This window comes from Heterodontus francisci, chromosome 17, assembly GCF_036365525.1.
Source record: "Heterodontus francisci isolate sHetFra1 chromosome 17, sHetFra1.hap1, whole genome shotgun sequence".
NCBI classification, from domain to species: domain Eukaryota; kingdom Metazoa; phylum Chordata; class Chondrichthyes; order Heterodontiformes; family Heterodontidae; genus Heterodontus; species Heterodontus francisci.
In genome coordinates, this window is record NC_090387.1 from 38,146,602 (window position 1) to 38,171,043 (window position 24,442).

At 47.4% G+C, this 24,442-nt stretch overlaps 1 protein-coding gene across 19 annotated transcripts in view; it reads right to left on the reverse strand.

The window, feature by feature from the left end:
- Positions 1-24,442, reverse strand: part of banp (BTG3 associated nuclear protein) — a 376,487-nt gene that overhangs the window by 146,045 nt on the left and 206,000 nt on the right. For 10 of the 19 annotated variants that reach the window (XR_010976672.1, XR_010976675.1, XR_010976677.1 and 7 more), the window contains exons 12-13: positions 21,739-21,771; positions 12,521-12,565 (exon numbers count right to left, since the gene is read on the reverse strand). Coding sequence is in view for 8 of the 19 variants with exons in the window: in XM_068049289.1 (XP_067905390.1) it covers positions 12,521-12,565; positions 21,739-21,771 (78 nt within the window). In the remaining 11 variants the exon portion in view is untranslated. The remainder of the gene's footprint in view (positions 1-12,520; positions 12,566-21,738; positions 21,772-24,442) is intronic. The other 9 variants (XR_010976674.1, XR_010976678.1, XR_010976681.1 and 6 more) reach the window with 1 other exon arrangement.

Here is a 24,442-nt window from a genome sequence, read left to right on the forward strand (position 1 = left end):
TTGGGAGGGAGAGAGCGAGAGAGGTGGAGGGAGAGAGAGCGAGAGAGGTGGGAGGGAGAGAGAGAGAGAGTGGGAGGGAGAGTGAGAGGTGGAGGGAGAGAGGAGAGGTGGGAGGGAGAGAGAGAGAGGTGGGAGGGAGAGAGAGAGAGGTGGGAGGGAAAGGAGAGGTGGGAGGGAGAGAGGGGGAGGGAGAGAGGGAGGTGGAGGAGAGGAGGTGGGAGGGAGAGAGGGTGGGAGGGAGAGAGGGATGTGGGAGGGAGAGAGGAGAGGTGGGAGGAGAGAGAGGTGGGAGGAGAGAGAGAGGTGGGAGGGAGAGAGAGAGGTGGGGAGGAGAGAGAGGTGGGAGGGAGAGAGAAGGTGGGAGGAGAGAGAGAGAGAGAGAGGTGGGAGGGAGAGAGAGAGAGAGAGGGAGTGGAGAGGGGAGAGAGAGAGGTGGAGGGAGGGAGAGAGAGGTGGGAGGGAGAGAGAGGTGGCAGGGAGAGAGAGGGTGGGAGGGGGAGAGAGAGGTGGGAGGGGGAGAGGGAGGTGGGAGGGGGAGAGGGAGGTGGGAGGGGGAGAGGGAGGTGGGAGGGATAGAGGGAGGTGGAGGGATAGAGGGAGGTGGGGAGGAGAGAGGGAGGTGGGAGGGAGAGAGGGAGGTGGGAGGGAGAGAGGGAGGTGGAGGGAGAGAGGGAGGTGGGAGGAGAGAGGGAGGTGGGAGGGAGAGAGGGAGGTGGGAGGGAGAGAGAGAGGTGGGAGGGAGAGAGAGATTTGGGAGGGAGAGAGAGAGGTGGGAGGGAGAGAGAGAGGTGGGAGGGAGAGAGAGACGGTGGGAGGGAGAGAGAGAGGTGGGAGGGAGAGAGAGAGAGAGGGTGGGAGAGAGGGGAGGTGGAGGAGAGAGAGAGAGGTGGGAGGGAGAGAGAGAGAGGTGGGAGGGAGAGAGAGAGAGGTGGGATGGAGAGAGAGAGAGGGGGTGGGAGGGAGAGAGGGAGGTGGGAGGTGGGAGGGAGAGAGGGAGGTGGGAGGGAGAGAGGGAGGTGGGAGGGAGAGAGGGAGGTGGGAGGGAGAGAGGGAGCAGGGAGGGAGAGAGGGAGGTGGGAGGGAGAGAGAGAGGTGGGGGGGAGAGAGAGAGGTGGGGGGAGAGAGAGAGGTGGGGGGAGAGAGAGAGGTGGGAGGGAGAGAGAGAGGTGGGAGGGAGAGAGAGAGGTGGGAGGGTGAGAGAGAGGTGGGAGGGAGAGAGAGAGGTGGGAGAGAGAGAGGGAGGTGGGCGAGAGAGAGGGAGGTGGGCGAGAGAGAGAGAGGTGGGCGAGAGAGAGAGAGGTGGGAGAGAGAGAGAGGTGGGAGAGAGAGAGAGGTGGGAGAGAGAGAGAGAGAGGTGGGAGAGAGAGAGAGAGGTGGGAGAGAGAGAGGTGGGGAGAGAGAGAGAGAGAGAGGTGGGAGAGAGAGAGAGAGAGGTGGGCGAGAGAGAGAGAGAGGTGGGCGAGAGAGAGAGAGAGGTGGGAGAGAGAGAGAGAGGTGGGAGAGAGAGAGGTGGGAGAGAGAGAGAGAGAGGTGGGCGAGAGAGAGAGGTGGTCGAGAGAGAGAGAGAGGTAGGAGAGAGAGAGAGAGAGAGAGAGGGAGATGTGGCAGAGAGAGAGAGATGTGGGAGGGAGAGAGAGAGGTGGGAGAGAGCGAGGAGAGAGAGAGAGAGGTGGGGAGAGAGCGAGAGAGAGAGAGAGAGAGGTGGGAGAGAGTGAGAGAGGTGGGAGATTGAGAGAGAGGTGGGAGATTGAGAGAGAGGTGGGAGATTGAGAGAGAGGTGGGAGAGAGAGAGAGAGGTGGGAGAGAGAGAGAGAGGTGGGAGAGAGAGAGGAGAGGTGAGGGAGAGAGAGAGAGAGAGGTGGGAGAGAGAGAGAGAGAGGTGGGAGAGAGCGAGAGAGGTGGAGAGAGCGAGAGAGGTGGGAGAGAGCGAGAGAGGTGGGAGAGAGCGAGAGAGGTGGGAGAGAGCGAGAGAGGTGGGAGAGAGCGAGAGAGGTGGAGAGAGCGAGAGAGTGGGAGAGAGCGAGAGAGGTGGGAGAGAGCGAGAGAGGTGGGAGAGAGAGAGAGAGAGGTGGGAGAGAGAGAGAGAGAGAGGTGGGAGAGAGAGAGAGAGAGAGAGGTGGGGAGAGAGAGAGAGAGAGAGAGGTGGGGAGAGAGAGAGAGAGAGGTGGGAGAGAGAGAGAGAGGTGGGAGAGAGAGTGAGAGAGGTGGGAGAGAGAGAGAGAGAGGTGGGAGAGAGAGAGAGAGTGACAGTGAGAGAGAGAGAGAGAGGTGGGAGAGAGAGAGAGGGAGAGAGAGGTGGGAGAGAGAGAGAGGGAGAGAGAGGTGGGAGAGAGAGAGAGGAGAGAGAGGTGGGAGAGAGAGAGAGGGAGAGAGAGGTGGGAGAGAGAGGAGTGGGAGGGAGAGAGAGGTGGGAGGGAGAGAGAGGTGGGAGGATAGAGAGGTGGGAGGAGAGAGAGGTGGGAGGGAGAGAGAGGTGGGAGGGAGAGAGAGGGTGGGAGGGAGAGAGAGGTGGGGGAGAGAGAGGTAGAGATAGGTGGGAGGGAGAGAGAGAGATGGGTGAAAGAGAGAGAGAGGTGGGAGGGAGGAGAGAGAGAGAGGTGGGAGGGAGAGAGAGAGAGAGAGGTGGGAGGGAGAGAGAAAGAGAGAGGTGGGAGGGAGAGAGAAAGAGAGAGGTGGGAGGGAGAGAGAGAGAGAGGTGGGAGAGGGAGAGAGAGAGAGAGGTGGGAGAGAGAGAGAGAGAGAGAGAGAGAGGTGGGAGGGAGAGAGAGAGAGAGAGAGGTGGGAGGAGAGAGAGAGAGAGAGGTGGGAGGGAGAGAGAGAGAGAGAGGTGGGAGGGAGAGAGAGAGAAAGAGGTGGGAGGGAGAGAGAGAGAGATGGGAAGGAGAGAGAGAGGTGGGTAAAAGAGAGAGAGAGGTGCGAGAGCGAGAGAGGTGGGAGGGAGAGAGAGAGAGGTGGGAGGGAGAGGGAGAGGTGGGAGATAGAGGTTGGAGAGAGATAGAGAGAGAGGTGAACAGAGATAGAGAGGTGTGCGAGAGAGAGAGGGGAGAGAGAGAGAAAGAGAGGTGGGAGAGAGAGAGAGGTGGGGAGGGAGAGAGAGGGTGGGGAGAGAGAGAGAGGTAGAGATAGCTGGGAGGAGAGAGAGAGGTGGGTAGGTAAAGAGAGAGAGAGGTGCGAGAGCGAGAGAGGTGGGAGGGAGAGAGAGGAGAGAGAGAGGTGGGAGGGAGAGAGAGAGAGGTGGGAGGGAGAGAGAGAGAGGTGGGAGGGAGAGAGAGAGAGGTGGGAGGGAGAGAGGGAGGTGGGAGGGAGAGGAGAGAGAGAGGAGAGAGGGTGGAGGGAGAGAGAGAGAGGGGTGGGAGGGAGAGAGGGCTGGAGGGAGAGAGAGAGAGGTGGGAGGGAAGAGCGAGAGAGGTGGGAGGGAGAGAGCGAGAGAGGTGGGAGGGAGAGAGCGAGAGAGGTGGGAGGAGAGAGCGAGAGAGGTGGGAGGGATGAGAGCGAGAGAGGTGGGAGGGAGAGAGTGAGAGAGGTGGGAGGGAGAGAGCGAGAGAGGTGGGAGGGAGAGAGAGAGGTGGGAGGGAGAGTGAGAGGTGGAGGGAGAGTGAGAGGTGGGAGGAGAGAGGAGAGAGGGAGGGAGGGAGAGAGAGAGAGGTGGGAGGGAAAGGAGAGGTGGAGGGAGAGAGGGGGGAGGGAGAGAGGGAGGTGGGAGGGAGAGAGGAGGTGGGAGGGAGAGAGGGTGGAGGGAGAGAGGGATGTGGGAGGAGAGAGAGAGGTGGGAGGGAGAGAGAGAGGTGGGAGGAGAGAGAGAGGTGGAGGGAGAGAGAGAGGTGGGAGGAGAGAGAGAGAGAGAGGTGGGAGGGAGAGGAGAGAGGGTGGGAGGGAGAGAGAGAGGTGGGAGGGAGAGAGAGAGGTGGGAGAGAGAGAGGGAGGTGGGAGAGAGAGAGGGAGGTGGGAGAGAGAGAGAGAGCTGGGAGAGAGAGAGCTGGGAGAGGGAGAGAGAGCTGGGAGAGAGAGAGAGAGATGGGAGAGAGAGAGAGAGAGGTGGGCGAGAGAGAGAGAGAGAGGTTGGGAGAGGAGAGAGGGAGGTGGGCAAAGAGAGAGAGAGGTCGGCGAGAGAGAGAGAGGTGGGAGAGAGAGAGAGAGGTGGGAGAGAGAGTGGAGAGAGGTGGGAGAGAGAGAGAGAGAGGTGGGAGAGAGAGAGAGAGAGGTGGGGGAGAGAGAGAGAGAGGTGGGGGAGAGAGAGAGAGAGAGAGGTGGGGGAGAGAGAGAGAGAGAGGGAGAGGTGGCAGAGAGAGACAGAGAGAGAGAGAGAGGTGGGAGGGAGAGAGAGAGGTGGGAGAGAGCGAGAGAGAGAGAGAGAGAGAGGTGGGAGAGAGAGCGAGAGAGGTGGGAGAGAGCGAGAGAGGTGGGGAGAGAGCGAGAGAGGTGGGAGAGAGCGAGAGAGGTGGGAGAGAGAGCGAGAGAGGTGGGAGAGGTGGGAGAGAGCGAGAGAGGTGGGAGAGAGCGAGAGAGGTGGGAGAGAGCGAGAGAGGTGGAGAGAGCGAGAGAGGTGGGAGAGAGCGAGAGAGGTGGGAGAGAGCGAGAGAGGTGGGAGAGAGCGAGAGAGGTGGGAGAGAGCGAGAGAGGTGGGAGAGAGCGAGAGAGGTGGGAGAGAGCGAGAGAGGTGGGAGAGAGCGAGAGAGGTGGGAGAGAGCGAGAGAGGTGGAGAGAGCGAGAGAGGTGGGAGAGAGCGAGAGAGAGGTGGAGAGAGCGAGAGAGGTGGGAGAGAGCGAGAGAGGTGGGTGAGAGCGAGAGAGGTGGGAGAGAGCGAGAGAGGTGGGAGAGAGCGAGAGAGGTGGGAGAGAGCGAGAGAGTGACAGTGAGAGAGAGAGAGAGGTGGGAGAGAGAGATAGTGGGAGAGAGGTGGGAGAGAGAGATGTGGGAGAGAGAGAGAGGGAGAGAGAGAGAGAGGGAGAGAGAGGTGGGAGAGAGAGAGGTGAGAGAGAGAGAGAGAGAGGTGGGGGGGAGTGAGAGAGGTGGGAGGGAGAGAGAGAGGTGGGGAGGGAGAGAGAGAGGTGGGAGGAGAGAGAGAGGTGGGAGGGAGAGAGAGAGGTGGGAGGGAGAGAGAGAGGTGGGAGGGAGAGAGAGAGGTGGGAGGAGAGAGAGAGAGGTGGGAGGAGAGAGAGAGGTGGGAGGGAGAGAGAGAGGTGGGAGGGAGGAGAGAGAGGTGGGGAGGGAGAGAGAGAGGTGGGAGGGAGAGAGAGAGGTGGGAGGGAGAGAGAGAGGTGGGAGGGAGAGAGAGAGGTGGGAGGAGAGAGAGAGGTGGGAGGGAGAGAGAGAGGTGGGAGAGAGAGAGGGAGGTGGTGAGAGAGAGAGAGAGCTGGGAGAGAGAGAGAGAGCTGGGAGAGAGAGAGAGAGCTGGGAGAGAGAGAGAGAGATGGGAGAGAGAGAGAGAGAGGTGGGCGAGAGAGAGAGAGAGAGAGGTAGGAGAGGGAGAGGGAGGTGGGCAAGAGAGAGAGAGATTTCGGCGAGAGAGAGAGAGGTGGGAGAGAGAGAGAGAGGTGGGAGAGAGAGAGAGAGAGGTGGGAGAGAGAGAGAGAGAGAGGTGGGGGAGAGAGAGAGAGAGAGAGGTGGGAAAGAGAGAGAGAGAGAGAGGTGGGGGAGAGACGAGAGAGAGAGGGGAGAGGTGGCAGAGAGAGACAGGAGAGAGAGAGAGGTGGGAGGGAGAGAGAGAGGTGGGAGAGAGCGAGAGAGAGAGAGAGGTGGGAGAGAGAGTGAGAGAGTGGGAGATTGAGAGAGAGGTGGGAGATTGAGAGAGAGGTGGAGAGAGCGAGAGAGGTGGGAGAGAGCGAGAGAGGTGGGAGAGAGCGAGAGAGGTGGGAGAGAGCGAGAGAGGTGGGAAGAGAGCGAGAGAGGTGGAGAGAGCGAGAGAGGTGGGAGGAGAGCGAGAGAGGTGGGAGAGAGCGAGAGAGGTGGGAGAGAGCGAGAGAGGTGGGATGAGAGAGCGAGAGAGGTGGGAGAGAGCGAGAGAGGTGGGAGACAGCGAGAGAGGTGGGAGAAGAGCGAGAGAGGTGGGAGAGAGCGAGAGAGGTGGAGAGAGCGAGAGAGGTGGAGAGAGAGCGAGAGAGGTGGGAGAGAGCGAGAGAGGTGGGATGAGAGCGAGAGAGGTGGAGAGAGCGAGAGAGGTGGGAGAGAGCGAGAGAGGTGGAGAGAGAGAGAGAGTGACAGTGAGAGAGAGAGACAGGTGGGAGAGAGAGATGTGGGGAGAGAGGTGGGAGCGAGAGATGTGGGAGGAGAGAGAGAGGGAGAGAGAGAGAGAGGGAGAGAGAGGTGGGAGAGAGAGAGAGGTGGGAGGAGAGTGAGAGAGGTGGGAGGGAGAGAGAGAGGTGGGAGGGAGAGAGTGAGGTGGGAGGGAGAGAGTGAGGTGGGAGGGAGAGAGAGAGGTGGGAGGGAGAGAGAGAGGTGGGAGGGAGAGAGAGAGGTGGGAGGGAGAGAGGAGGGTGGGAGGAGAGAGTGGGTGGGAAGGAGACAGAGAGGTGGGAAGGAGAGAGAGAGGTGGGAGGGAGAGAGAGGGTGGGAGAGGAGAGAGAGGTGGGAGGGAGAGAGAGAGGTGGGAGGGAGAGAGAGAGGTGGGAGGGAGAGAGAGAGGTGGGAGGGAGAGAGAGAGGTGGGAGGGAGAGAGAGAGGTGGGAGGGAGAGAGAGAGGTGGGAGGGAGAGAGAGAGGTGGGAGGAGAGAGAGAGGTGGGAGGAGAGAGAGAGGTGGGAGGGAGAGAGAGAGGTGGGAGGGAGAGAGAGAGAGGTGGGAGAGGAGAGGTGGTGAGAGAGAGGGAGAGGTGGGAGGGAGAGAGGTTGGAGAGAGATAGAGAGAGAGGTGGAACGAGATAGAGAGGTGTGCGAGAGAGAGAGAGAGATGGCAGAGAGAGAGAAAGAGGTGGAGAGAGAGAGAGAGGTGGGAGGGAGAGAGAGAGGTGGGAGGAGAGAGAGAGGTGGGAGGGAGAGAGAGAGAGGTGGGAGGCAGAGAGAGAGAGATGGTGGGAGGGATGAGAGAGAGAGGTGGGAGGGGAGAGAGAGAGAGGTGGGATGGAGAGAGAGAGGGAGGTGGGAGGGAGAGAGGGAGGTGGGAGGGAGAGAGGGAGGTGGGAGGGAGAGAGGGAGGTGGGAGGGAGAGAGAGAGGTGGGGGGGAGAGAGAGAGGTGGGGGGGAGAGAGAGAGGTGGGGGGGAGAGAGAGAGGTGTGGGGGAGAGAGAGAGGTGGGAGGGGAGAGAGAGAGGTGGGAGGAGAGAGAGAGAGGTGGGAGGGAGAGAGAGAGGTGGAGAGAGAGGGAGGTGGGCGAGAGAGAGGAGGTGGGAGAGAGAGAGAGAGGTGGGAGAGAGAGAGAGGTGGAGAGAGAGAGAGAGAGAGGTGGGAGAGAGAGAGAGAGGTGGGAGAGAGAGGTGGGAGAAGAGAGAGAGAGGTGGGCGAGAGAGAGAGGTGGGCGAGAGAGAGAGAGAGGTGGGAGAGAGAGAGAGAGGTGGGAGAGAGAGAGGTTGGGAGAGAGAGAGAGAGAGGTGGGCGAGAGAGAGAGGGTGGGCGAGAGAGAGAGGTGGGCGAGAGAGAGAGAGAGGTAGGAGAGAGAGAGAGAGAGAGAGAGAGGGAGATGTGGCAGAGAGAGAGAGATGTGGAGGGAGAGAGAGAGGTGGGAGAGAGCGAGAGAGAGAGAGAGAGGTGGAGAGAGCGAGAGAGAGAGAGAGAGGTGGAGAGAGCAGAGAGAGGTGGGAGATTGAGAGAGAGGTGGGAGAGAGAGAGAGAGGTGGGAGAGGAGAGAGAGAGAGGTGGGAGAGAGAGAGAGAGAGGTGGGAGAGAGAGAGAGAGGTGGGAGAGAGCGAGAGAGGTGGGAGAGAGCTGAGAGAGGTGGGAGAGAGCGAGAGAGGTGGAGAGAGCGAGAGAGGTGGGAGAGAGCGAGAGAGGTGGGAGAGAGCGAGAGAGGTGGAGAGAGCGAGAGAGGTGGAGAGAGCGAGAGAGGTGGGAGAGAGCGAGAGAGGTGGGAGAGAGCGAGAGAGGTGGGAGAGAGAGAGAGAGAGAGAGAGGTGGGAGAGAGAGAGAGAGAGAGAGGTGGGAGGGAGAGAGAGAGAGAGAGGTGGGAGAGAGAGAGAGAGAGAGGGTGGGAGAGAGAGAGAGAGAGAAGGTGGGAGAGAGAGAGAGAGAGGTGGGAGAGAGAGAGAGAGGTGGAGAGAGAGAGAGAGAGGTGGGAGAGAGAGAGAGAGAGGTGGAGAGAGAGAGAGAGAGAGGTGGAGAGAGAGAGAGAGAGTGACAGTGAGAGAGAGAGAGAGAGGTGGGAGAGAGAGAGAGGGAGAGAGAGGTGGGAGAGAGAGAGAGGGAGAGAGAGAGGGAGAGAGAGGTGGAGAGAGAGAGAGGGAGGAGAGAGGTGGGAGAGAGAGAGAGAGAGAGAGGGAGGTGGGAGAGAGAGAGAGAGAGGTGAGAGACAGAGAGAGATAGAGGTGGGAGAGAGAGAGAGGTGGGAGAGAGAGAGAGGGAGGTGGGAGACAAGACAGAGAAGTGGGAGAGAGAGAGGTGGGAGAGAGAGAGAGAGAGGAGAGGTGGAGGAAGAGGGAGAGAGAGAGGTGGAGAGAGAGAGAGAGAGGTGTGGGAGAGAGAGAGAGAGAGAGAGATGTGGGAGAGAGGTGGGAGAGAGAGAGAGAGAGAGGTGGGGAGAGAGAGAGTGACAGTGAGAGAGAGAGCGAGAGAGAGAGGTGGGAGAGAGAGAGGGGGAGAGAGAGGTGGAGAGAGGGAGAGAGGTAGGGAGAGAGAGAGAGAGAGAGAGGGAGGTCGGAGAGAGAGAGAGAGAGGTGAGAGACAGAGAGAGATAGAGGTGGGAGAGAGAGAGAGAGGTGGGAGAGAGAAAGAGGGAGGTGGGAGACAAAGACAGAGAAGTGGGAGAGAGAGAGGTGGGAGAGAGAGAGAGGTGTGGGAGAGAGAGAGAGAGAGAGGTGGGAGGGAGAGAGAGAGAGAGGTGGGAGGGGGTGGGAGGGAGAGAGAGGTGGTGGAGGGGGTGGGAGGGAGAGAGAGGTGGGAGAGAGAGAGAGAGAGAGAGAGAGAGGGAGAGGTAAAGGTGGGAGAGAGAGAGAGAGAGAGAGAGAGAGAGGTGGGAGAGAGAGAGGGAGAGGTGGGAGAGAGAGAGGGAGAGGTGGGAGAGAGAGATGAGAGAGAGAGACTGACAGACAGACAGCAGTGACTGGGTGTTGTTAGGAGTTAAGTAGTAAGCTTTGTGGCAAGTTATAAACAGTCTTCATCAAAGCATCCTAGTCTCAGTGTAGTCTCAACAAGCAGGCTTGGAAGTTTCTCCAACAGGAATTTGGGTGAGAACCCCAATTCAGACTTAAGTCTCATGCTAATGAGGTCCATATATAGCTGCCTTTAATTTTTGGAAGTCAGGCACACTTCGTTTAATTGGTTGGGACGAGAAGGTTGAATTGCTAACTGATGCTCTGAAGTTCCACGTCATGAGCTGACCCCCGGAAAATTAAGGTCATAATGCCTTATTGTGTTGCTGTTCTAACTATATATCCTTTAATATTACACAAGACATTCTTAGTGCACAACTGCAGACGCTCAGGTATAATAATGTAATGTACATCAAAATATGTCATGAATGACACAGAAACATCACTTAACTTGCATTTACTATCACTGTCGTGAATTGGGGTATAGTGATCCTACTTCCAAGCGCAAACAGTAGCCTCCTTTATTCCAGATGTATTCTGTTCAAAGTAATTTGCACTATGGAGAACATCTGGTTGAGCAGATAGTTACGGGCTAAATAAGATCAAGACTTGATATATGAAATAATCATATTCTCTGTCGAACTCTTTGTGTGGTATGACAGCCACAGTCAATGGCTCCTTGTGTTGTTAATTATCAAGTAGGGCAATAGTCCACTTTGCCAAAAGATGAATCATACCTACTCAATATACAATTACCAGTGTTGCAGTGCTGCCCTCTAATGAACTACATAATAAAATTAAATCCTGAAACACGTACGCATGAAAAAAGCTACAATATGAAAACAGAAGATACTTTTAAATGTTTTCACAAACAACATCCCATTTTACTTAGATACTACCCAAATAAAAACAATTCTTAACACATTGGAGTAAATTCAACAATCATGCACCTTCAATGGATATCACACTAAGGCAAGCACATTGGAAACTTGCCACAACAGGGTTGCAGCCTCTAAACCTTTCTTCCTTCAAGCACAGCTCTCCCGTTTAGAGCACAGATTCGGTAAATATATGCCATTTATTGCAAAAATCATTACGCTCTGGTGAATTCTCCTCAGTTACAAATTTATCAGCCCATCTGCATTAGTCATAAAAAGCAAATTAAAATAACAGATTGGTAGGCAGTAATTGTACAATTAATTGTGTAATTATACAATTGTATAATTAGCTAAAAATTGAAAACAGCAATTAATTCTAATCGTATCTTTTGTCAGTTGGAGTAGTGAGGGAAATGAATGTGGGAGAATGACTGTTGAGGTAATATTTGTGCAAATGATTTAATTGCTATATTAAAATGCTGTTAAAATTAAAGGTGCTGCTCCTCTTTGCATGTTTCCCAGTATTGATGGCTTGGAATGTCACCGGGTATACTGAAGATGTAAATTCTACAGAGGGTTCCCATCTCATGTATACAGTGATAGCAATCTGCATCATTCGCACTCGGGAATAGTGAGAGTCCTTTCTGGCATATTAACCACTGAGCAGGATGGGGCAGGGAACAACAAGCAGAATGAGACATTGGGGGAAGAGAAGTGCCTTGTATCAGCTAACACTTACATGCTGACTGGGCCCTCAAAATGTTAACAGCCATTTGAAATGCTGATCGTTGGCATGCATGAAGTAATGTTATTTGTTATTGGTAAAAAATTGTTCCAAAGCTGCAAATCCATTAGTTTTGACAGATGAAAGGTTTCTATTAATTAATAAAATTTTGCAGAAAGTTATAAAGCAAAACAAAAAAAAAGTAGCTAAAATTTCATTGCTGGCAATTAAGCAGCATGCACAAAGTAAATTACATTCCCCCCGAGTGGCTGAAAGATGCACTGTTATCAAATGGATTTCTGAACAACAGTGTGGTCCAGAAGACTTTACAGTGGGTTTTTCCTTGTGAACAAATTATTTACATATTAAAATAAATGTTAAAATACCAACATTTTCCTTGAAAATTCAATTTACTTAAGACAATAAAATGATTGCATCATCAATTCATATTGCACTTATGTTCTGTTATATCTTATTTAGTGACTGAGATAGTACATTTTTATGAGGGTGCAATGCCAAAAGAAATATGTCTGGAAATCAACTCAATCAAATATTTATGCTGCTTATAATGTGATTAACAGACATTACATTGATATAGCATTAACCATTACGATAATCTGATTTTCCCACTGAAAATTACCTTTGTTTAATCACAACCTTTTACAACAAGTAACATTGGTGCCACACAAGTGATAGGCAATCACCATCTCCAACAAGAGAGAATCTAACCAGCTCCCCTTGACCTTCAACAACATTACTATTACCGAATCACTCACCATCAACATCCTGCGGATTACCATTGACCAGAAACTTAACTGGACCAGCCATATAAATACTGTGGCTACAAGAGCAGGTCAGAGGCTGGGAATTCTGCGGCGAATAACTCCCAAAGCCTGTCCACCATCTACAAGGCACAAGTCAGGAGTGTAATGGAATATTTTCCACTTGCCCGGATGAGTGCAGTTCCAACAACACTCAAGATGCTTGACACCATCCAGGACAAAGCAGTTCACTTGATCGGCACCCCATCCACCACCGTTCGCACAGCGACAGCAGTGTGTGCCATATACAAGATGCACTGCAGCAACTCACTGAGCCTTTTTCAGCAGCACCTTCTAAACCCATGATCTCTACCACCGAGAAGGACAAGAGCAGCAGGTATGTGAGAAAACCACCACCTGAAAGTTCCCCCTCCAAGTCACACACCATCCTGACTTGGACCTATATCACTGTTCCTTCACTGTTTTTGGGTCAAAGACCTGGAACACTCTTCCATAGAACCATAGAAAAGTTACGGCACAGAAAGAGGCCATTCATTCCATCGTGTCTACTTCGGCTGAAAAAACTAGCCGCCCATTCTAATCACACCTTCCAGCATCTGGTCCATAGCCTTGCAGGTTACAGCACTTCAGGTGCTAACAGCAGTGTAGATGTCCCTACATTAGATGGATTGCAGCAGTTAAAGGAGGAAGCTCACCACCACCTTTCCAAGGGCAATTAGGGACAGGCAACAAATGCTGGCCTTGCCAGCAATGTTCACAACCCACGAAAGAAAAAAAACTGCAAAATGTCATTGGCATTAATTCCATAAATGTGAGTGATTTTCCTGTATACTGCCCTGGCAAATTGACTGCAGAGATATAAAAGAACATCTAATTTGCAAGACATGCTCTAAAAATGCAAATATATACTTGTGAACATTTGTCAAATAAGTAAATGAAAATCATCTTTAAAAAGCACTTACCTGGCCATCTTGACTAACATGGACCTGGTGTATTTGAAGATTGCCCTACATGTAAAGAAATGAATAAAAAATACATTACTTATTTTAATGGTCTGTTTGTCTTCCAGTTTACCCCATTCATCAACTCGCTGTTTGTTTTCTCCTTCAGATATAAAGGTCCATTAGTTCACTGGGTAAACACATCAGGTAAAGGCACCAACCTAGGGTAAGAAAGGCAAAGGCAATCCTTTCAGAATAAGTGACAACGCATCCCTTGTGCTCAAAGCTGGACCATACTGATGATGAACCTTTGCCTGCATTTGCATTGAAATGACATCAGTGGATTCAAATTTCCCAGGTTTTAGGGTGCTCCATCATCAGTTAGAGCCAGTCTCTGCCGTGGTGAGTTAACTGCAATCCAGTGCAGACAAATAAGCTGCTGACCAGCACCTTCTTCAATGAAATAAAAACAGGAAATGCTGGAAATACACAGCAGGTCAATCAGCATTTGTGAAGGGAAATGATTGGTTATGATCCTTTGGGTGTTTATTCTTCATCAGAGTTCGAATTGAAGTTTTCCTTTCTAGTACGAAGTTCAGCAATGAGCCTACCCCAAGCAAGGTAATAGCAATCATTTCTGAGATAAATTATGAATAATATTGTTACTTAGGTAAGGTACTGGAGGCCAGTCATGGAACCGCAGCCCAGCAAAGCGTCTGTATACCGAGGACAGAAGTCATAGAAATCATAGAAAATTTATAACACAGAAGGAAGCCATTCGGCCCATCATGTCCATGCCAGTCGACAAAGAGCTACCCAGCTGAATTCCAACTTCCTGCACTCAGTCCGTAGCCCTGCAGTTCAGGGCTCTTCAAGTAGATATTCAAGAACTTTTTAAATGTGATGAGAGTTTCTTCCTCTACCACTCTTTCAGGTAGTGAGTTCCAGGCCCTACCACCCTCTGGATGAAAAAGAAGTTTCCTCATCTCCCCTCTAATCCTGAACCAATTACTTTCAATCTATGTCCCTTGGTTTTTGAACCCTCTGTCTAGGCCCCTTATAATTTTATACAGCTCAGTTAAGTCACCCCTCCCTCAGCCTCCTCTGTTCCACGGAAAACAACCCCAGCCTATCCAATCTGTCCTCATAGCTAAAATTTTTCAGTCCTGACAAAATCCTTGTAAATCTCCTCTGCACCCTCTCCATTGCACTCACATCTTTCCTGTAATGTGATCAGAACTGTACGCAGTACTCAAGCTGTGGTCTAACTAGTGTTGTATACAGTTCCAGCATAACCTGCCTGCTCTTATATTCTATGCCTCAGCTGAGAAAGGAAAGCATGCCAATAAACCTTCTTAGCCACCTTATCGACCTGCCCTGCTACCTTTAAGGATCTCCAAGGTCCTTCCATTCCTCCACACTGCTCAGTATTCTCCCATTTGTTGTGTATTCCCTTGCTTTGTTGCACCTCCCAAAATGCATTATTTCATACTTCTCTGGATTGAATTCCATTTTCCACTTTTCTACCCAACTGACCCGACCATCTGTATCTTCCTGCAGTCTGAAGCTTTCCTCCTCACTGTCAACCACAGTCAATTTTTGTATCACCTACAAATTTCTTTATCATGCCCCCTACATTTGAGTCTAATTTATTTGCATAAACTACAAAAATCAAGGGACCGAGTACTGAACCCTACAGAACTTCACTGGTAACAGGCTTCCCAGTCGCAAAAACACCCTGTCAACCATTACCCGTTGCTTCCTGCCACTAAGCCAATTTTGGATCCAATTTGCCACTCTCCCTTGGATCCCAAAGGCTTTTACCTTTTTGACCAGCCTGCTATGTGGAACCTTGTCAAAAGCCTTAGTGAAGTCCATGAAGACCACTGTCCTCATCAACCCTACTTGTCGTCAACTCAAAAAATTCAATCAAGTTAGTCAGACATGACCTTCCCTTAACAAATTCATGCTGACTTTCCTTCATTAATCTATGCCTTTCTAAATGATGATTTATACTGTCCCTCAGAATTGATTTCAATAATCTGCCCACAACCAAAGTTAAGCTAACTGGCCTATAATTAATTGGATTATCCCTTCCTCCCTTTTTAAACAACGGTACAATATTGGCATAATAAAAGCAAAATACTGCAGATAAGGCAAAAAAGGGAAGCTTGTGTCAGATGCCAAGAGCTTAATACTGCAGAAAGCCTAGAAGAGCATAGAAAGTGTAGGGGTGGAATTAAAAGGGAAATTAGCAAAGCAAAGAGAGGGCATGAAAAAATACTGGCAAGTAAAATCAAGGAAGAGTTAACGTTTCAGGTCTGGCAGCAGATGTGAAGAGAGAAGCAGAGTTAATGCTTCAGGTCAGTGAACCACCTGAAACTTTAACTCTGCTTCTCTCTCCACAGATGCTGCCAGACCTGCTGAGTATTTCCAGCATTTCTTGTTTGTGGTACAATGTTGGCAGTTCACTAATCTTCTGGCATGACTCCTGTAGCCAGGGAGGATTGAAATGTGATGGTCAGAGCCTCCCCAATTTCCTCCCTTGCTTCGTTGAATAACCTGGATAGATTTTATCTGGGCCTGGCAATTTAGCTACTTTCAAAGACATCAAACCCTTTAATACTTCCTCTCTTACAATGTTTATCCCCTCCAATATTTCACACTCTTTTCCTTTACTACAATGTCATCATCGGCCCCCTCTTTTGTGAAGACAGCACAAAGTATTCATTAAGATCCATACCCACATCCTCTACCTCCACACATAGGTTACATTTTTGGTCCCTAATAGGCCCTACTCTTTCCTTGGTTATCCTCTTGCTCTTTATGTACTCATAAAACATCTTGCAATCTTACTTGATTTTACTTGCCAGTATTTTTTCATGCCTTCTCTTTGCTTTGCTAATTTCCCTTTTAATTCCACCCCTACACTTTCTGTGCTCTTCTAGGCTTTCTGCAGTATTAAGCTCTTGGCATCTGACATAAGCTTCCCATTTTTGCCTTATCTATGCACCTCGTCATCCAGAGCGCTCTAGATTTGGTTGTCCCCCCCACCACCCCCCCCCAACCTTTTTCTTTGCTTACTCTGAACACCTTGAATCTCCTTCTTGAATGACTTCTATTGCTCTGACATCGATTTACCTTCAGATAGCTGTTTCCGGTCCACATTTGCTAAGTTACTTCTCAGCCTAGTAAAATTGGTCTTCCCCAATTTAGAACCTTTACTGCTATTTTATCCTTGTTCTTTTCCATAATTATGCTAAGTCTAACTAATTATAATCACTCCAATAAAAGTGCTCTCCCACTGATACTCCTTCCACCTGTCCTGGCTTCATTTCCTAAAACTAAATCTAGAATGCCGCCCATATTGTTGGGCTTGCCATATATTGGCTAAAAAAAAGTTCTCCTGAATGCAATTTAGGAATTCTGTGCCCTTTACCATTTACACTGACTGTATCCCAGTTAATATTAGAGTAACTGAAATCCCCCACTATTACTGCCTTATTCCTTTTGCATTTGTCACAAATTTGCCTACAAATTTGCTCTTCTATCTCCCTTGGACTGTTTGGAGGTCTATAGTGCACTCCCATCAGTGTGATTGCCCCTTTTTTTGTTCCTTAGTTCAATCCAAATAACCACATTTGATGATCCTGCAAACATATCATCCCTTCTCACGGCTGTAATTGTTCCTTCAATAAATATTGCTATCCCACCTCCTTTTCTATCCCCTTCTCTATCTCGCCTGAAAACCCTGTAATCAGGAAAGTTAAGCTGCCATTCTGGTCGCTCTCCAAGCCATGTTTCGGTAACAGCTAAAAAATCATACTTTCACATGTCAATCTGTGACCTCAGTTCATTTGCCTTATTCACTATACTCCATGCATTTAGGTATATACCATTAACAACAACCTTTTTTGTCTATTCCCAATCTTTGTTGCTCTGCCTTCCAAACATTTACAAATTTTCTGCTTTTCATTTCTAGCTTTGCTTTTCGCCCTCCTGAATTTATACTCAGCTTCCCATTCCCCTGCCTAGCTCGTTTAAACCCTGCCCAACAACACTACCAAACCTGCCCACCGGGATATTGGTCCCAGCTCTGTTGAGGTGCAACCTGTCCAGCCTGTACAGATCCCACCTTCCCCGGAACCAGTCCCAATGGACGAAGAATTAAAAACCCTCCCTCCTGCACCATCTCTCCAGCCACGCATTCATCTGTCCTATCCTCCTATTTCTGTACTCCTGGCATCAGAAGCAATCCTGAGATTACTACCTTTGAGGTCCTTTTCCTTAATCTCTTTCCTAACTCCTTAAAATCTCCCTGCAGGTGAGGAAAATAAAAATTATATGGCATAACCGTTGAAAACCAAGTTGTCTTCTGAATGAATACATCAATGAAGAAGACAAGACCTAAGAATAAAATAGCACTTTATGTGACTGAACATTCCAGAACTGTTAAAAAAAAGTTTCATCAAAAAAGGTGAGGAGATAACATGCTGCAGGTTTGAAATGGTGTACAAAATTGGAATGGAGAACTGACTGAAAGATAAAAAGATGACAGAGGACAACTAAATAATAATAAACAGAGTTAGACAAATACTTGTATAAAATTACACAGGGAAACAAAAATACTGTGGTTCAAAATCTATGTTGGTTAACCTCACTGCTACGTTAAAACGAGGGCTACTCTTATCTTACTGACAAGAAAACCCATCTGTTCAAAGGAACTTCAAACAAAATAATAGTTAAAATATTCTGCCATCTCTTGCACTCACGAGCAGAGAACCACAAAACAGTTTGACAAGCACAATGTTTCTTGAACAAGTTCATAGACTGGCTCGAAGTTTGCTACCTCCCAACACTGGTGGCGATGCACAATCCATAACAAAATCAGTCAGTGTTGGCATATTTGGATCAACAGGATTTGACAATTACTACGTTCTGAAGCTGTGCTAAATGTTCAGGGAGAGAACGAATTTGCTTATCACCATGATAAACAGATTAACTAAACAGTCAAGCTGCTTCATTATTATGCCAACCAAATGCGGCTTGATGTTACTCAATGCATCATGGAACATTTTGAATGTCACGATGAAGCAGTTGAATGCCAACCTCTAATAGGCCGTGGACGTGTGGAGTGGGTGTAAAAGTGCTAATTTGAATCAGCTATGCTAATCTGTCCCTGGATTTTGTAGTCAATCCTTTGGCCTATATATTTTGGGTCTGTATTAGGGGCAGAACCTGATTGGAGGGTTTCAAACAGGGAGTTGCAGGAGGGATGGACATGGATCTGCCATAGGACAACAGATGCAAAGGTTTTGGAGAGGAAAGTGCTGGAGATGGGGTTACGGTTTGCAAGGAAAGAAGGATTAAGGATGGGATTTTTGAAGGAAGGGGTAATGATGTCAGTATTGAAAGAGAAGGACACAGTACCTAAGGAGAGGGAACCATTTATAACATCAACTCCCATGGAGGCAGTGGGGGGGGCTGCAAGAAGGTTAGTTGGTTGGTCAGGAGTTTAGTGAGAATGAATTTGAAGCAGCAGCAGATGAATCTCCTGGACAGGATGTGCTTAGAGGGAATCAAGGAGATGGGAGAGAAACTAGAAAGATACAATGGGTTCAGTGATAGGTGAAATGACCTGGGAGAGGTTTGGCTTTGTAGGCAAGGGGCAAGGAGAAGCAGCATGAAGCTATGTGGTTACAAAGAAAGCAATGAACTCCTTGCTCTTGTTGATAAAGCTGAGTGTGGCAGGACAGGTACTTTGATGGAGGCAATCGGTAGTGGAGAAAAGAAGCATGGCTTATTATTACTGTCTAGAATAATTCTATAGCAGTTAATAGTTTTGAAGAAGAGAGTAAAGACTGGCAGAGCTTGATGTAGTCGAGCCAGACCTAGTGGTGAATATTAATGCCAGATCTGTGCCAGGTATACTCAGGTTTTCATCTCTTGTACTTGAAGGAGCAAAAATGGGAGATGTACCGAAGGAGCTGAGCACATCAATAACTGTAGATGTATAATGGAAAATGGATGGTCAAAGGCTAGATAGTTGGGACTTTGAAAGTGAACCTTTAAGTGACTTGGAGAAAAGTTTTTTTTCCTCCCAGGGTGCATGCAGAAGAAGTGTTCGAGTGGGTAGTAAGCCACATTTATTTACAAACATTGCTAGTTTCCACTCATTACGGCAGTAAATTTAAACATACAAACATACGAATTAGGAGCAGGAGTAGGCCACTCGAGTCTGCTCTGCCATTCAACAAAATAATGGCTGATCCGATTGCAACGTCAACTCCACATTCCCACCTACCCCCAATAACCTTTCACCCCCTTGCTTATCAAGAATCTACCTTTGCCTTAAAAATATTCAAATACTCTGCATCCCACTGTCTTTTGAGGAAGAGGAGTTCCAAAGATTCACGACATTCAGAGAAAAAATTTCTCCTCATCTCTGTCTTAAATGGGTGACCCCTAGTTCTAGATTCTCCCACAAGAGAAAACATCCTTTTCACATCCACCTTGTCAAAACTGCTCAGGTTCTTATATGTTTCAATCAAGTCGACTCTTACTCTTCTAAACAACAGCTGATACAAGCCTAGCCTGTCCAACTTTTCCTCATAAGACAACCTGCCCATTCCAGGTATTGGTCCAGTAAACCTTCTCTGAACTGTTTCCAACGCATTTACATCCTTCCTTAAATAAGGAGACCAGTACTGTACACTGTACTCCAGATGTGGTCTCACTAATGCCCTGTACAACTGAAGCATAACCTCCTTACTTTTGTATTCAATTCCCCTTGCAGTAAACAATAACAATCTATGAGCTTTCCTAATTATGTGCTGTACCTAAATACTAATCTTTTGTGATTCATGCACGAGGACACCCAGATCCCTCTGCATCTCAGAGCTCTGCAATCTCTCACCATTTAGATAATATGCTTCTTTTTTTATTCTTCCTGCCAAAATGGACAATTTCACATTTTCCCATGATACTCCATTTGCCAGATCTTTGCCCATTCACTTAAGCATCTGTATCCCTTTGTAGCCTCCTTATGTCCTCTTCACAACTTAGTTTCTTCCCTCTCTGTGTCATCTGCAAATTTAGCAACCATACCTTCAGTCCCTTCATCCAAGTCATTCATATAAACTGTAAAAAGTTGAGGCCCCAGCACTGATCCCTGTGGCAAACCACTCATTACATCTTGGCAACCAGAAAATGATCCATTTATGCCTACTCTGTTTCCTGTTAGCTAGCCAATCTTCTATCCATGCCAAAATGTTACCCCCTACACCATGAGCTTTTATTTTCCGCAATAACCTTTGATGTGGCGCCTTCTGGAAATCTAAGTACAGTACATCCACCAGTTCTCCTTTATCCACAGCACATGTCACTTCTTCAAAAAACTCCAATAAATTGTTTAAACATGATTTCCCTTTCACAAAACCATGGTGACTCTGCTTGATTACCTTGAATTTTTTATGTTCACTCTGCTTGATTACCAAATTTTTCTAAGTGCCCTGCTATAGTGTCTTTAATAATAGCTTCTAACATTTTCCCTATGACTAGCCTGTAGTTTCCTGCTTTCTGTCACCCTCCCTTTTCGAATAAATGAGTTACATTGGTTATTTTCCAATCTATTGGAATCTTCCCCAAATCTAGGGAATTTTGGAAAATTAAAACCAATGCATCAACTATCTCACCAGCCACGATTTCAACAAGTATCCAATTGGATATCTTACTGGCATCAAGAAGCTATGGTGTAGTGCAATGTTCCCTTTAATTTACACAGCAATTGGGAATGTGCCACACAGGGGATAAATAGGCCGTGCACCAGCTGTGCGGCAATCTTAAAGAGACCATGCAGTGAAACAAACGGGCCACGCACAGCAAATGGAAATTAAGGGAACATTGGTGCAATGTATGAAATTGTAACTGCTAAACAGTCAATGTATGTTCTGAATACGTAAAATATCTATATTATTTTTATATCCAAATGTCTTATAACAAAGGCTAAATAAATAACAAAGAATTTTTCAAAATCTAACACCATTAATGCAATACAAAAAAAGGTTTTCAGAAAATGGCCATGAAAGTATAATGTTTCATCAGAAAAAGCTTACCACACACACAAAAACTAACCAGCTCACCTGGGCTGTCATTTTTTGTTGTAGATGGACAGGAGAACTGGTTCCTCTAACCTAACTGTCGATTATTACCATTTCCTCAGCATTGTATAAGTATATTGATAGATAAAATAGACCAATTATTGTCTATCACTGTATCGAAGTCAGATAGGTGAATAGCTAAATGCAGCTTTTAAAAATTCATATTCAAATGCCAGGAAATTCAGGTAGGAGAATGGTGCCATAGCACACAAACTATATATTTTGAAGATGAGTGTGTGTTTTAGTTTCTATGCCAAATAATTAATTTATTGGAATATGAAAATAAAAGTTCTATTTCACAATGTGAAGATTGCAGCATTTGTGCTATTCAAAACAATACAGTTCAGTAAAAAGTGATTTCACACACTACACATCTATTATCTGACAAAAACTCTGCATTCCATTGGAGATAATTTGCATAGTAAGCTTTAGAACAAAAGAAATTAAGTCAGATTATTAATATGCAAGTTGCTGTTGTTGCTCCGAAAATGCCTCATGGAAATGGCTGACATTCTTAGATGCAACCAGTTTAAAAACCACACATGCAACAAGTAATTTAATTCTGAAGCCTGCACTAAACTTGGAGATGAAGAAACTTGATTGAGCAGAACCCATTTTCATGATGCGACAATGGTGAGGTCAACATAGAAAATTCAAGTTTTGGATTATTGCCCTCTGCAAACACACAATAAGGATATCCAGCAAAAGAATTTAGAAATAATATGTAGAAATGGAGTTTGACTTTAGCTTTTAGCATGGTAGAGGAGATTTTTGAAACTCAGTCAGAATCGTCAAAAGATAACCTTCAATACCTGTAGCTCAGAAAATGCAAATTAGAGCTGATAAAATATACATATATTTGAAGCATTTTATCTATATTTTTAAAAATAGATTACAGGCACTGCCACAAAGACAGTTGCTAATGTACTTTTACAATGCATGTAACTTTGCAACAAGATGATCAGTGATGCTTTTCAGTAACGTGTATTCAGCATTATTTGTAATGTAATATATACAATTTTGTTTATATAAAGGACTAAATCAAATGTACCGCAATGTCCTAATTTTAGGTTTGCTTACCTGCACTTGTGGGAGTACCTGGAGGCAACAGTGCTGTAAAATGCAAGTTATAAAATCAGTACCTCTGGTTTAGTTTAAGTATTGCAATCCCAACAGGGACAGGACTTTGGAGTTAACTAAAGAAATTAAAATAACATGAAGACAGCGTTTCAGTCTCCAGAACTTAAAAGTCTGTGTTTGCTAGAATGCAGAGAGAGATGTTAGTGTCAGGGAATTAAATATTTTCCATTTCCACACATCAGGTTATGTAGTCATGTACAACATGGTTAAATGCAGACTTAAGCTTCCTTTACTCTGCCCAAATATTGTGTCTCAGTCCCAACCTTTAAGAAGATTTCCTAATGGTACTAATGTGGCAAATTGTGTTTTTCCTTTGCCCACTGCAGCCAACATATGGCCTCTGTGGATATACTGTCAATCTATGTCATATTAAGGGCATCCTTGTGCTGTAAGTCTATGCTCACTGTGGGAATAAGGGCTAACACTACCTGCATACCTCAATGCCCTGGGCCATTTGTGGGATCAGCACACAATCAGTTAAAAAAGCTTGCTTTCGAACCCAGGGCGCATAGTTTAAAGCAAAGGTTTCTTCTTAAGTTTGAGGAACTGATGGAATGTGTGAAAATCACTGATCCACGTCTATGATGCTCTGGGAGATGTTGGGCTGGTCACTGGTGTTTACAGTCATAAAATGAAGTGGGCCACATAACCATGGTCGCTGAATGACTGGAAGAGATTGAGAGGAGCTCAGTGCATTTTGCTGTCTCCACATTGTTATTCTGATGTCACTGTTGTGTATCTTTGATGTACTGTGATTTAGTGGTAGGATACATGGAATGTAGAGATAGATCAAAGGTAGAATTAGTATATCAATTGTGACTGAACCACTGTATGTTTTATATATGCTGAATTGTTGAGTGTGGTGTATCTGAGTACTCATGTTGGATCATGTTATATGAGCTCATTAAAGACATGTGCACACAGAATGGAATCATGTAATGTGATGTATTTGAGAGCACATATGGGACTGTGTAATGTGATGTTGCACTAAAGACCTGATTTGTTATTGTTACAACTGATGCCTGTGTACTCTGGTGTTTAAAGGAACAGAACAAATCAGACCAAGTAAGCAGACCCATCTCGGTGACCCCAAAGTGATTTTTGAAAGGCCTTAAGTTGGAGTTGGTTCAAGGAGGTGTTTACGAACATCTTTGTGAGCCCGACCTGATTTTATTCGAATTTCATTCAGCTGAAGTTGGTTCAAGGAAGTATTTCTCAACATCTTGGTGGGCCGACGTAATATTTTCAAATTTCGTCAAGTTGGAGTTGGTTCGAGAAAGTGTTTCCCATGCATCAGTTCGAGTGGTAAGTATTCTCTTAGGAGTAACGACAATCAGGCGATCTTCAGTTAACAATGGCAGGATCAAGGAATATTCCAGATAAGGTTATTAATAAATGGATTCATTCTAAAGGGGTACCTTATGAGATAGGGCAGTAATAAAGACAGGAGGATGGAGATAGGCAGTCCTTAGTGGAGAATGTCCAGTTAAAAAGTAAAGTGTTTGCATTCAAAAGTATTAAGGCGGCGGCAATAGTGTTAGAGGGTATAATGCTGGGAATTCAGAAGTTAAAAGAGACTTATAAAAATAGAAATATGTCTAATTTATATATAAAATCAGCTTGATATAAATAGAGGATTAAATTAATGCTGTAAGTTGTGTTTTACTGGGAATTGCTTAAGTTTCATTTCACTGGAACTAGTGAAAGGAGGCACCTTAGTGAATCATCCCATTGTTCAATAGTCTGATAAGGAACTGAACAGTTAGACTGGATAGCTGGCCTTGTAAACTGTACTTGGCATAAAAGGGATACACAATGAGATGCCTGACTGAGTAGGTTTAAAGGCCAAGAATGGAATGTCATAAGAGAGTTGTGAAATTGACCATGGGGAATAAACATGATGTAAGGAGATGGTTGGTTAAGAACAGAAACTATGTGTAAAGGTTGCAGGGACCCCCTGAATGGCAGAAGATAACATAAGGGTGGGCTCATCATGGTTTGAACAAAAAAACTCGACATAGCATTGGGCACCTTGTATTAAAGAGAAACTTTTATAGGTCACTGAGGTTCTGTCAATATAACACCCACACCCACCCCAGAAAAAGGGTATAAAGGAAAAGATTTTGAAAGGTTCCAGCTGCAGCAGGCAATGGCCTCAAGCTCTCAAGAGTGGATCCATGCTGCCTTCGGTCTAACCCTCTTGGGTAGTTCGGTAGACTTTGAAAAGAAGCAAAGAAAGAGAAGATTGTTACGACCAGGTGAGGAAGGGGTCTCAGGCTCCCCTTTTGTCCCTTCTGTGGTTTGACTGCAACAGGGTGTATTCTTTTAACACAATGATTTAGCTTACCACCACAGTGAGCACTTGCTCACTGTTCCTCGAATATAATTATAATTGAACCAGACAGGTTTTCTTGATTTATACAAGAAAGATGTAAGTTTATTAACCTTACCACTCTAAACCGATTAAAATTACTAAAATATGTGATGCATCCACGCTCACATTCATACGAGAGACACACAAATAGATACAGAGGGAAAAAACAGAGTTGGGAGGTTGGAGTAGAGTGCTCATAAAAATGGAATTTAAATACAGAAGTGTAGTCCCAGTGTCCTTAGTTGAAATTGAAGTCTTGAAGTCTGTGCT